Raw genomic sequence first — 12,243 nt, 5'->3', positions numbered from 1 at the left:
GAGTCTGAGGCGGGTGGATCACCTGAGGTCAGGAGTTTGAGACCAGCCTGGCCAACATGGTGAAGCCCCATCTCTACTAAAAATACAAAAACAATTAACCGGGCATGGTGATGCATGCCTGTAATCCCAGCTATTCAGGAGGCTGGAGCAGGAAAATTGCTTGAACCTGGGAGGCGGAGGTTGCAGTGAGCCAAGATCGTGCTACTGCACTCCAGCCTGGGCAACAGGGTGAGACTCAGCCTCAAAAAAAAAAAAAAGAGAGTAAACTAACTGATGAAGTATTTTATCACTTGGTCTAAGAAATAGGAAAATGTACTCAGCCAAACTGAGCTCAAAAGAAGGCATGCATCTGGGCACCACATCCAAAGAAAGCCTCACTTTTAAATATATATTTTTGTGCATCTCAAAACATAAAAACTCAGTGTTTTTTTTTTTAAATACATTTCAATAGTTAGAAAATGTCTAAAGGGAAAGTGTCTTCTCTAGAACAAAAAACTCTCTTCTTTTAGCTCTCTGCCCTCAGAGAAAATAAGATGACCAAAGAGATTTGAGTTTCCATAGCCTCAGCAGTTGCAGGTAGGAAGCTGAACAGAAATGTCTTTTCACCAATAGGTATAATCTGGTGGTAAGTGCCTCATTGACCACCAGAAATTTGTTTTCAGAAACTAAAATCAATGAGAAATCCTCAACCTGGGAAGGCTCTGAGGTTTAACACCTTTGATGGTAACATGCTAACAAAGGTCATGGAAGTAAACCATATACCAGGGAGCACATTTATTTTAACAGGATTAGGTCTTTAGATATCAGGCAAGAATCTAATTGAAGAGGAAGACAGCTGCATCAGTTGACACCCCTTACCCCTGGCCAAAAGGAGGGAGAGGGTATAGTTGGGGGAGAAAAGAGAATTTGTGACCCCAGCTTCTCTGCTTTATGAAAGAGGTGCTTGCACACAATCATTGACTTCTTGCCGCTTGAAAGTTTACTAATTCAAGATTTATTTATTCAAATATTCCAGAAATGATTAAGGAAAGAGACCATCATTCTTTCATCCTTTTCTGCAAACCATTTAATGAATACTTGTTTCCTCCTTTGTTTCATCAAGGTTTTGGAGACAGGAGGAACAGGACCACAAAATCATAGAGTGGGCTGGGTCTCCAGGTTTTCAGGTTCAGCAGAAAGGAGGTTGGGCTGAGCATTAATTGAAAAGTAAAGGATGTTGACCACTTTGGCTCTGGTCTCAATTCAGATTTACGATGCCAACGTCAGACCAGGCCAGTGACGGGGGCCTTGTGTCTGAGCCCTTCCTTGGCCATCATCTCCAGGTTTTCCAAAGTTTCAGAGTCAGTGTTCTCTTGTGCTGAAGTCCTTGGCCATCAGCTTTCAGTTAGTCCTGAAGGTTGATGGAAAACAATGCAAATATCCATGTCTGCTCTTGTTTATCCTACGAGATGTTTTCAAATTTCGTCTAGTTTATTATAGCACCAAGAAGCATCATGTTTTTTCTCCCATCTTCAGACTCAAGGGTTTGATTCCCAGTTGCTGAGAAAGGCCAGACTTCTCCTGGGAAGAAATATCTCTGTTACAGAAGTCTGTGTCAGATTATTTCATCTGTTAGCAGTAGGATCAGAAGATAATGAGGCCTATTCGACAGAGACTAGTTTTGACAAATGGTACACATTTTTGAACTCATTTCAAAGTACAAACTCCCATTTCATTTTCTAAGGCTCTGAATAACTTATAGACAATTTAATTGGCTGTATTTGGGATAGAGAATTCCTAAAACCCTGAGTATAATATTTGGATTTAAAGAAAAAGACACCGTAATAGAGGCCATTGTTCAAGTAAGTAGAGAGAGGTTCATGTCTCTCAAACCTTGGATAAAATATAAAGAAGATCACTGAGCTCTAATTTGAAAGAATTCCACTGAAAAACTCAGAAAACAATCCACTCTGAGAATATGAGACAGAATTAAAATATTTACTGGACAATTGTTTGTGAAGAAGCATTTATTTTATATCACTTTTTAACAAGACTGAATTGTCAAACTGTTTAAAATTCCCTTGGAAAAATTTGGATTATCACGGAAGTGTTTACTCTTTTATTCTTCCTTGTATATTGGATTACTCATGGAGGATAATGGAAAGAATCTGAGAAATGCTGGTTTTAGCAGCAAATCAGACTGCATTTCAGAAATGTTATAGGCTATGTAAACTCATGTCACCTTTGGACATGTATTATCACAGCTGCATTATTACTGGTGCAATATAAGGCAAAAAGAAATGAAAAATTCCAGCACTATCAGCAGACATAATCCTTTAGAAGCTGATGGTACAAATAAAACATTCTTCCAATATAATGACCATGCTTGTTTAAGAAGAAAAGAATCATCTTTATTTTGTTTTGCTAAATACTACCATTAACTGCAGAAGCTATGATTCATCACTCATGCAGTGATATATGCCTTTTAAAGTCATTATGGAACTATGGCATTATCACCTATGAAGATTTTGCAACCATGTATGCCCTAGATCACTTGCTGAAAAAGTATGTTTAGAACAAGAATCATGTAAAAGTATGTTTAGAACAAGACTGAACTTTTAATATTAAAGTCACTTTTAATTATTCATTCTGATACCAAATGGGCATTTCCACCTTTTTTCTTATAATATCTGAGTTCTAGAGGCACAGATAATTTACAATGAGGCAACAGATCTTGGCTGCCTGATGATCACCCAGAGGGGTCATAACAACAGATTTCTGGGCTCCAGCCCCAGAGTTTCTGATTCAGTCCTACTAGGATGGAGCAGAGAATGCACTTCTAACGAGTTCCAGGTAATAGAGATGCTGATTTCCTGGGGACCACACTTTGAGAAACACTGCAATAAAGAAATGGGCAGGGAGAATGCTAAAAGGCCATTTTTGGAAAAAAAAATCTATACGTGTCATCAGGCTGGGCTAGTGCAGAATGAAGAGATGGCTAAGCTTTCTCCCAGAAGCCCAGCTTCTGTATGGCCTGCCCACCTGCACACAGAATCTTCTGCCTCCTGTTTTCTGTTCTCCCTTTCCTACATCCAGTTCTCAAAAGACCTCACAGATCTTGCTATCTTAATTTACCCTAAGGTGTAAGTTAATCACAGCAATTATTCCTTGCAGAAACTTTTAGATTTTAACATGTATCAAAACTTTATTCCAAGAAATGAAATTCAAACAAGGAAAATGCATCTATTTTAAATGGGAAACTTTTTGTTACATTTCCACTCTATCACCTCATTACCAGAGTGATCAAAACATCACATTTTTCCTGCAACTTCTTGCTCAAATTCTTCATTGACCTTCTATACCCTACAGGTAAATTTTAAATTCTTAGCAATTCAAGCCTTTCAATATATGCCACTGCCTACCTGTCCACCTCATCTACCACTTCTCCCTCTTCCCATATTACATACAATACTGAGCTACTTCAAGTTACCTGCAAATGTTCTATTCTCAGGATCAGCTATGTGATTTTGGGGGACAAATGGAATATGAAAAGCCAAGGCTCTTTTTTCAAAATGTACCAAAGAATTTTAAGACAGCAACAGCAGAGCATTTGTCCAAGTGCAGAGGCTTCTCAGCATGGATCTCTGAGTGATGGCAGGCTGCAGACCTGGGATTTATTCTAGAGACAATAACTCATAAATCTCCTGGCATTTGTTTTCAGGTGTCACAAAGAAACTGCTCAAATATTTTAATTTCCTTTTGCTTTAAATTACTATCTTTAGATCTGTTGAATTTTAAGTACAGGAATGCACTTGAATTTTGCCACTATGCCTTTGTTCTTTTTCCAGAAAAACACTTGTGTGACTAGAGCATGCAATGTACTACCTTCACCCTGGTGCCACTTACTCTCCTCAAGCCACTGTCATATTCTCTCCTGCTCTGGTACCTTTGCAACATTCTAGCCCCTCCTTCTGAAACGCCATTCACCTGTCTATCATCTGATAAACTCCCACTCAACCATTAGCTGCTCAGCTCAGGCTCCACCTTTGCTGTGAGGCCTTTCCCAATACCCAGGGGGAAGATTTAGGCACAGGGTGCACAACTGCGCTTTGTGATTAATTCATTTAATCTTAATCTTGTCTGCATGAACAAGAGACTTGAGGCTATTCAAAGGCATCAATAGATCTTTGTATCTTCCAGGTCTAGCACGGTGGCCTGGAGGAAGGATTCAAAAGTACTTGTTAAATAAAAGGACGAGTGGTCAGCTTTAACATTTTTTACTATTGCAAGAAGAGTTTCTTGGAAGAAAAACATTTCTAAAGCCAAAGGGTAGCTTAAATGTGATTTTATCTTTTGGAATTAGTAGGTGGGGTTGTAAATTTACTTCAAGTTTCCACAAAGGGAGGACACTTGGGAGAAAGAACTGAACTTGGTGGTCTTTCAAACCTATTCTGTGTGTGTTTGACACCCGGAGGTGTGTTTTATCCTGCTCAGTGGAGGACTGTGGCATATGGAACAATTTGAAAATGTCACCAAGAATGCCTCACTAGACTGGAGGCCCTAGACTGGTTGCATATGGGAAATTTTATTCTTATTTCAAATATCAGCAACTATTTGAGGTCTACAGTCAATTTCTTAGGGCTGATGATCTAGTCTGTGGTTAGTGTATGTTCTTTGTGCCTCCTCCTCCTTCGTGACTTCTGGCTATTCTCACTATTGCCCTACCATGGGTGGGTGCAGAAATACCTTACATGCTGAAATTCAAACCAATAAAGTCTCCTTTTTAAAAACGTAAGGTTTGTCTGCGAATTTCATATACCCAAGCTTTCTTCATCCCTGGCTCACACATAAAATTACAGCACTGGCAGAATATCATATTTACTTAGGTTTTTCCCTCTAAATTGCATGTACTGTTCTGAGTACAGTGTGAGAGAAAATCAAGGAAATTATTCAAAATTTTAATCTTCTAACATGTGTTTTAGCAATTAGTGTGTACCCTGTCCTTGCACACAGTCTAGGGGTTGAAGCAGCATTTTCTTGCTTCTTTCTGTCCAGGCCATGGGGAGGCGAGCTCATTGTTATCAGCTTTCGGCCTATATTGCTGCTCTCAATCTTTCTGGCTTTACTTTTATTTCCTTTTCTCTTGAAGCTGGTGGACTTTCATTCCCTCAAAGCACCTCCAGCCTGGTGGGCATTGCTAATGAACTGGGAAAAAGGATGGCTAGGCTTGGGCATGGATCTCAAAATGCAAGAAAATCCTCAACAGGTTAGATGCGTCTTCAGCTGGTGCTGAAACCTTAATCTCCATTGGGACAGGTAAGTTTATCCACCTGCTCTGAAAGCAAATCTCAGACTGTCTAAACCTAGTGACCCATTAGGAGAGCAGGAAGCACATGAGAAAGGTTGGATTGAATCAGAAAGTTGTCTGAATAGCAAAGCAGCTGTATCCTTCTCTTGGATGTTAATGGTTCAGTTTTAGTTTTAACCTGTTTGGGTGAATTTCCTATTCACGCCTTCATTTGTGCATTCCCAAATGCAAGTCTGATTTGCTTGAATACTTAATTCATTTGGGAGCCTTACAACTTGCTTTCCTAGGCTGGACTCTTGGTGTTGGGAAGGAGTTTGATGGGTTATGCAGTCTGTCCCCATCCAACACCTGAATCTGTCTTACAACTGCCATGCCTGGGTCTATGTCCTTTTTGCCTACATATTACCAGGGGTGGAAAATTAACTGCTGTCCAAGGTTGCCTACTTAATCCTTGAGCAGCTCTATTAGAAATATCTTCTTTTCATAAGCCACACATCAGCTGAGGTCAACTTGCCCTTTCAGGATTGAAATGAAATTGTTTTGCGTTCTCATTCCTTATGTGGTGAGCCATTTAACAACCCTCTGAAACTCTCTGCTTATCTTTGACATGTGGGCAGGTTGTTTATGGTGTTCCTGGCTACCTCTGGCTGAGCCTAATCATTCCATGTATGGGCTCCCTCTCTTTTCTGTGCCTGCTTCCCCTTCTGTGTACCCTGTCCCTCCACACTGAACATTCCCTGTTTCCTGTCAGGACATTCTACTGGAGCCTGTCTCACAAGATTGTGTGATGTATGGGATGGATTTTAACAGGAGAATTGGGGCAACTATTAGAGTTTACAGGACAGCAACCAAACAACCTATGATTACATATTGGACATTCCTATTATTTAAAGTCTTTCAGACACCTCATCACCAGGAGCCTCTTTCCTTGGCCATGTTCTCTATAGCTTCAGCCTCTCAGCATGGCACTTGGCCCTGTCTTTTCTTCTAACTCCTCCCCTCTTCTGTCTAGTTACATGCTTCCATGTCAAATTCCAGTTAACTTCTACACAGAAATTTGATTTTGCCTTTTTATTCTTCTAAATTTTGACCTTTGGACCTCATGCCCCATACCCTGGGCAGTTTGTCAACACATCTTTCCAATCATTGCCCATGTCCTGGAAGTCTTGTGTCAGCTGTTACCCTGCCTCCATGTGGTTACCTGAAGCCCAAGTCTGACTCCCTGTACCTTCTATCCAGTTCATTAAAGCCTGCTCTCTCTTGGCTGGCCTCTTGCTCTGGAGTCATTGCTATGGACAGAAAGAACACAGGCTTTGGAATTAGACCTGAATTTGAATCTCAGACTTACTACACACGAGCTGTGTGATACCTATCAAGGTACCTTTTGAGGCCATGTTCTTCAACTGTGAATAGTGATAATTATACCCTCTAAAAGATTTGTGTGAGAATTTGATTAGGTAATGCACAGTGTCTGGTATATGGTACACACTCAAAAATGTTTATTTCTTTCCCTTCTTCTCATCCAGCTTCAAACTGCAGCATTGATGCAGGAGAATCTTTTAAGACTGGCTGGATCCATTGGTTTTGACCTTATCTACTGATAGCTTGGCTCTGAGGGCTTTTTAATCCAATCTCTGCTTTCATCTCCATCTTTGGATTTCAGTACTCGGCTACTTCCACTCTATGCTCCATATGCATGGAACTACTCAGTGATCCCAAACTTCCAAATCTCTGGAAGCTTGCCATGATATTTTCCACTTTTTTGCATGGACAGTCTCTACTCAGGTCTCATTTAAATACCACCCTTGCATCCAGAAAACCTTCCTGATTCTCCCAAGACCAAGTTGGGCATCATTACTGTCTGTTCCCCTAGCACCCTGTGGCTATCCCCATGGCAGCACCCAGCACACTGCTCTGAAATTTCCTGTTACTTGGCTATCCCACAGATTATAAGCTTCCAGAGGCACAGGTAGACCCTTCATTAAATTTTTATTCCTAGGCTGTGGCACATAGTAGCCCATCAAGAATGTTCAGCGTTGAAGAAATGCACCTGCCTTGCTTCCACGTTATGTGGCCTCATAGTCCTGACTTGACAGATGATAAGCATCACCTTCAATCACTTAGAAACCATTTTCCTTTTCCTGTTCCATCTGGCCCCCTAGTCACATATACAATATTATAGTAATATATTTCTCAAGCAATAAGGAATTATTAAAGAAAGAGAAAATTCAAGATCTATATTTCACTTAACTTTGATAAAAAGGATACAATATAGGTGAGATGCTAAAGTTTAGTAAACAGAGGTAAAGAATAATAAACTGCAAAAAAAAAAAAAAAGTCTAGCAAATGAGAACCCTGATGCTCTAAGAAAACAACATTTGACAATTCAAAGATAACTGTGGCAAGAGTGGGGGAATGTGTAAGAAGCATATTGTGGAAAAGACAAAGGTAATACATAAAGTACTGAACACAGTGGTGATGCAGGGGCTTTTACATTCATACATGATCCCTTAACTTCATTGTATTCTATTGTTAACATAACACATACATTATAGGAAAAGAAATTTCTCTTTCTGTCTCTCCCTCTGTTTGTATGATGCTGACTAACTTGAAAATAGCTTCAGAGATGATGGGCCTCAAGTCATGGCTCACAGATATCCATGAGCTGTCCTGCCTGAGTAGTGCTTAATCCAACCAGAATTTTCCAAATGGCATTAGGAGTACTGAGATTACTGTGAAGTGGCGGCCCTCTTACTTTGTGTGAAGACGTAGGAGAACTTTTCAGGGATGACTGAGGGAAATTCTGGTGCCATATCTCTTTTTTGCCATCTCACAAGTAGCCCCTCAGTCCCCCTGAAAAAAAAGTAAATCAGAGATGCTATCATAGCTCTCACAACCCAAATCTCACTAACATGCAATATTTAAAACTTTTAAGTGAACAAATAAAGTACCTTGGAACATATTTTTTATTTTGGTGCTAAAACTTTGCTTTAAATAGATGAAATCCCAAACATAAGCCCTTAAATAGTAGTAATACTGATACTAGGAAAATGTGATAATTATTATGATTTATTGACCCACCACATAGGTTATTTTAATCTTCATATGAACCCAGCCTGTGATGTGGATGAAGTCCCAGGTTGGAGATGAACAAAGAATGCATCCCTGCCCACCCTCGACATGTGCTCACACACAAGAAAACCAAGCCAGGCACATGTTCCCGAAGGCACCCTTTGTTCAGAGCTGGGCATTCCTTTGGTATGGGGAAAGGGCTGTATGATTTCACTAGTATTTCCATATCAGAGAGAAATTCTACAAGAAAGCGTTGTATTTGAGCTATATGAGGGGACCACTCCAGAAACAATTTTAGACCAGTTATTTGTCTTGTCTTTTTTGAGGCTTAGATGCTCATTTGCACAAAGGGTACAAAATGAAAACCAGTAACCGTTAGGAAACAGGTCTGGCTATCATAACAAAAGTCAAAATAATTGTGGCTTAAAAGAAGCAGGCGTTAATTCCTCTCTCATGCTATTCTGAACATAATCAGTCTAGAGCTGAGAGGGCGGTTCCACAGTCTTGGGACCAGACTCCTCCTGGCCTGTTCTGCATCTTCAGAAGTACTCAGCTTTCATCTCATGGCTACACTGTCTTTTCTCAACTCCTGCCTCATGTTCACCTTCCAGCCAGAGGGAAAGGAGAAAGGGAGTGAGGGGACACAATCCTTCCTTACGGGCATAAACCTCAAGTTGTTTACACCTTTTCTGTTCACATCCAATGAGCTAGCACTTAGTCACATGGCCACATCAATCTGTAAGACAAGGTGGAAGATGTAATCTTTAGCTGGAATACCATGGGCCCAGTTAAAACTCAGTAGTTTTTTAATTAACAAAGCAAGTAAAAAGGCATACACAAGAACAGCCAACAATTACCCTTAAAGTTCCCTGCGATGTTCTGCTAAAATAATACACAGGCAGAATGTCTGACATAAAGTCAATGTTCAATTGGTAATTGTTAACATTGTTTTATTAAGCAAAAATTTAAGTCAGGCAATTTGATTTCCTTCTTGATAAAGAGACAAAATAAAAATATACCTTCACACAGAAACTTATAATGAGGGTCAGATTATGAACAACTGAGGTTAGGAGATGAAGTGAATTGTTCGTATTGGCCTCCTGGACCTGCTCAGTTCTGCGTACTGAAGGCTTCATCCGTGGGTCCAGTCCTGCCCAGTGCCTCAACTAGTCCTGATCAGGATTTCTCTAGCATGGAGTCTTACAGCTCTGTGTTCAGAATCTGGCGTGTCTTGGGTGAGTCCAAATTGCAGCTGCCTTAACACACTATTCACGCATCTGAGCCTCTGTCCCACTTGTTCCCCACCTCTACTTGTCCAAATGGACCTTATAATCAAGCCCACTCAAACAATACACAAGGGAGGTGACACACAACTCTTGCATATGTGGCAATTCTGTTATCCTTTCTAGCCACCTGTCTTTCATGTTCCGATCCCCTATCAAGTTCAAAGGAAAGAGACAATCAGAAGCTGAGGTGGATGGACACTGTGCCAGAGAGAGATGTGCCAGGATAGAAGCCAAGAAAACGAGAACATATTTATGGCAGTATGGCTGCAGTGGTGAGTGGTGACACTACAGTCCTCTGTAAATTTCAGGTCACAATTTATGAAAAGTCCTACCAGATTGAGGGGGAGATCTAAGGGGAGAAGGAGGCAGGAGGAGGTTGATTCCTGCATCATTGCATTCTCAAGTGATTCTGACACTCAGCAGGACACCCAAGAAGCATGTACAGTAGTAACTCCTTGCCTGTGTTCTCACTCCTATGGTTTCAGTTATCTGGGGTCAACCATGGTCTGAAAATATTAAATGGAAAATTCCAACATAAACAATTCATAAGTTTTAAACTGTGTGCCCTCCCTCCCCATCTTACCCAGGATGTGAATCCTCTCTTGGTCCAGTGTCTCCATGCTGTCTAGCCTCCCTGTCTGTGATTTACTTAGTAGATTTCCTGATTAAGTATCAGAGTTCTTGTGTCCAAGGGACCCATATGTTACTTCATAATGGCTCCAACCACAAGCGTAGTGATGCTGACAATTTGGATACCCAAAGAGAAGCCATAAAGAGTGCTTTACATGAAAACTGGGAGGTTCTCAATAAGAAAAAAAGAATTGTATGCTGAGGTCTAAAATCTAAGAACAAATCTATCTGTTAAATTGTGAAGAGGAAAAAAATGTGTGCTAGTTTTGCTATTGCCCTTTAAACTGAAAAATTATGGCCACAGTACATGACAAGTGCTTAGTTAGGATGAAAAAGGGATTAAATTTGTGGGTGGACGTGAACAGAACCGTGTTGGATAGGGTTCCTACAATCCATGGTTTCAGGCACCCACCAGCAGTCTTGGAACCTTTCCCTCTTGGATAAGGGGGGACTACTGTACTCACAAAGCAGAGTTTAAAATTATTTTACTGTCTGGCAAGTTACTTTCTAACTAAGATATATCACTGACAACTAGAAATACTTCGAATTAACCTGTGGGCTGGTCCCACTGTAAGTCAGTAAACAAATAACATTTTATAATAGGTGTGTTCTGGGCTTTCTCTGTCAAAACTTCAGTAGTCAAACCAGGTAGAACAAGACTCAGTAATAGGCGAAAGCTCACAGGGACTCTAACAGATGTAACAGGAATATGACCCATATGAGAGTGTCAAGGGATCTTAGTGGTCGCCCAAACACCATTGAGAAATATATGGCCCTGTTTAGGCCATCAGGTTAGATAGTGGCAGAGCCAAAACTGAAAACTAAGCACTTAGGGCTTCTGGTCCAGTTAGCCTGGTAGGTACTTTCTCATATCAGAGGAATTTATTATTGTGAAAAGAAAATACTTCCTGTGAGAAATCATTAATAGTTTTCTAAAATTGTTTTTATCAAAAAGGATGAGCTCTGAGATGATGAAACAAATTCCAAGCATATCAATGATATCCAACTGTTGTATAACCACATTTCTAAGGAATTTGCAGTGACAAATGACTTCACACAAACATTTGTTTCTGGCTGCACACTTTCTAAGCGGGTTCAGAGGAAATGTTGATTCAAGAATGCAAAAGAGACTGATGATAATTGGCTGGGATGAGGACAATCTTAAGTAAATGACTGGATCAGAGAATAAGGTAAATGTTTATGCAACACCCCTTTCCATCTGAGTCAAACAATATGGGCGGCCTATATCCAGAAAATGCTCTCTTGGAGTGGAGGGCTGCTGTGTTTGACTCTGACACACTTATAAAAGGGAAAGCAGCGGTCAGACCTTCCTGATCAGAAAATCAAGTGGGTAGGAAATTAGCAAATTAATGTACTCATCCTCCCACACAGTCAGCAGGTGAGGGCTTTGGAAGCAGGTTGAGGTAAAAAGTGTACTGCACAAGGTGTCAGAGAACCTGGGTTCCAGTCCTAGGTCTGTCACCATGGTTCTAGTTGCATCACCGTGGGCTAGTTACTTAACCTCTCTGGTTGGGCTTCAGTTCCCTTCTCCATAAATTGAGAGCATCTGACTACATCTTCTCCAGCTCTTCTGTTTTCCAAGGATCCCTATTCAAATGCCTACAGCAATCATTCTCAACATAAAGAAATTTTCTGCCCCCCAGCCAAAGGACACTTGGCAATGTCACACTGATTGTCACAACAGAGGGGTAGGTGCTACTGGCATCTGGTAAGTATAGGCTATGAATGCTGCTAGACAGCCCAAAATACACAGGACAGCCTCTCCACAACAAAGAATTATCCAGCCCCAAATGTCAACAGTATGGAAGTTGGAAAACACTAACTGAAGGGACAATATAATGACGAACCCATTTCAGTCCATTATTGTCATGTTGCCAAATCTTTTGGCTTTTTAAGAGAACTTGAAATTTTGGATTTTTATGTAAATATCTCCAATTTAAAATATAG

At 40.5% G+C, this 12,243-nt stretch overlaps 1 protein-coding gene across 6 annotated transcripts in view; it reads right to left on the bottom strand.

The window, feature by feature from the left end:
* Nucleotides 1-1,112: 1,112 nt before the first annotated feature.
* The window catches only part of CCDC91 (coiled-coil domain containing 91), a 388,228-nt gene continuing 377,097 nt past the window's right edge, over nt 1,113-12,243 (bottom strand). For 4 of the 6 annotated variants that reach the window (XM_064377392.1, XM_012474258.2, XM_064377394.1 and 1 more), the window contains one exon: nt 1,113-1,560. Coding sequence is in view for 1 of the 6 variants with exons in the window: in XM_012474261.2 (XP_012329684.2) it covers nt 1,518-1,560 (43 nt within the window). In the remaining 5 variants the exon portion in view is untranslated. The remainder of the gene's footprint in view (nt 1,561-12,243) is intronic. The other 2 variants (XM_064377395.1, XM_012474261.2) reach the window with 2 other exon arrangements.

The sequence above is a fragment of the Aotus nancymaae genome, unplaced genomic scaffold, assembly GCF_030222135.1.
Source record: "Aotus nancymaae isolate 86718 unplaced genomic scaffold, 86718_ANA_hifiasm-v0.15.2.pri h1tg000016l, whole genome shotgun sequence".
Classification (NCBI taxonomy): domain Eukaryota; kingdom Metazoa; phylum Chordata; class Mammalia; order Primates; family Aotidae; genus Aotus; species Aotus nancymaae.
The sequence above is the reverse complement of the archived record's forward strand: the minus strand, read 5'-3'. Positions and strand labels throughout refer to the sequence as shown.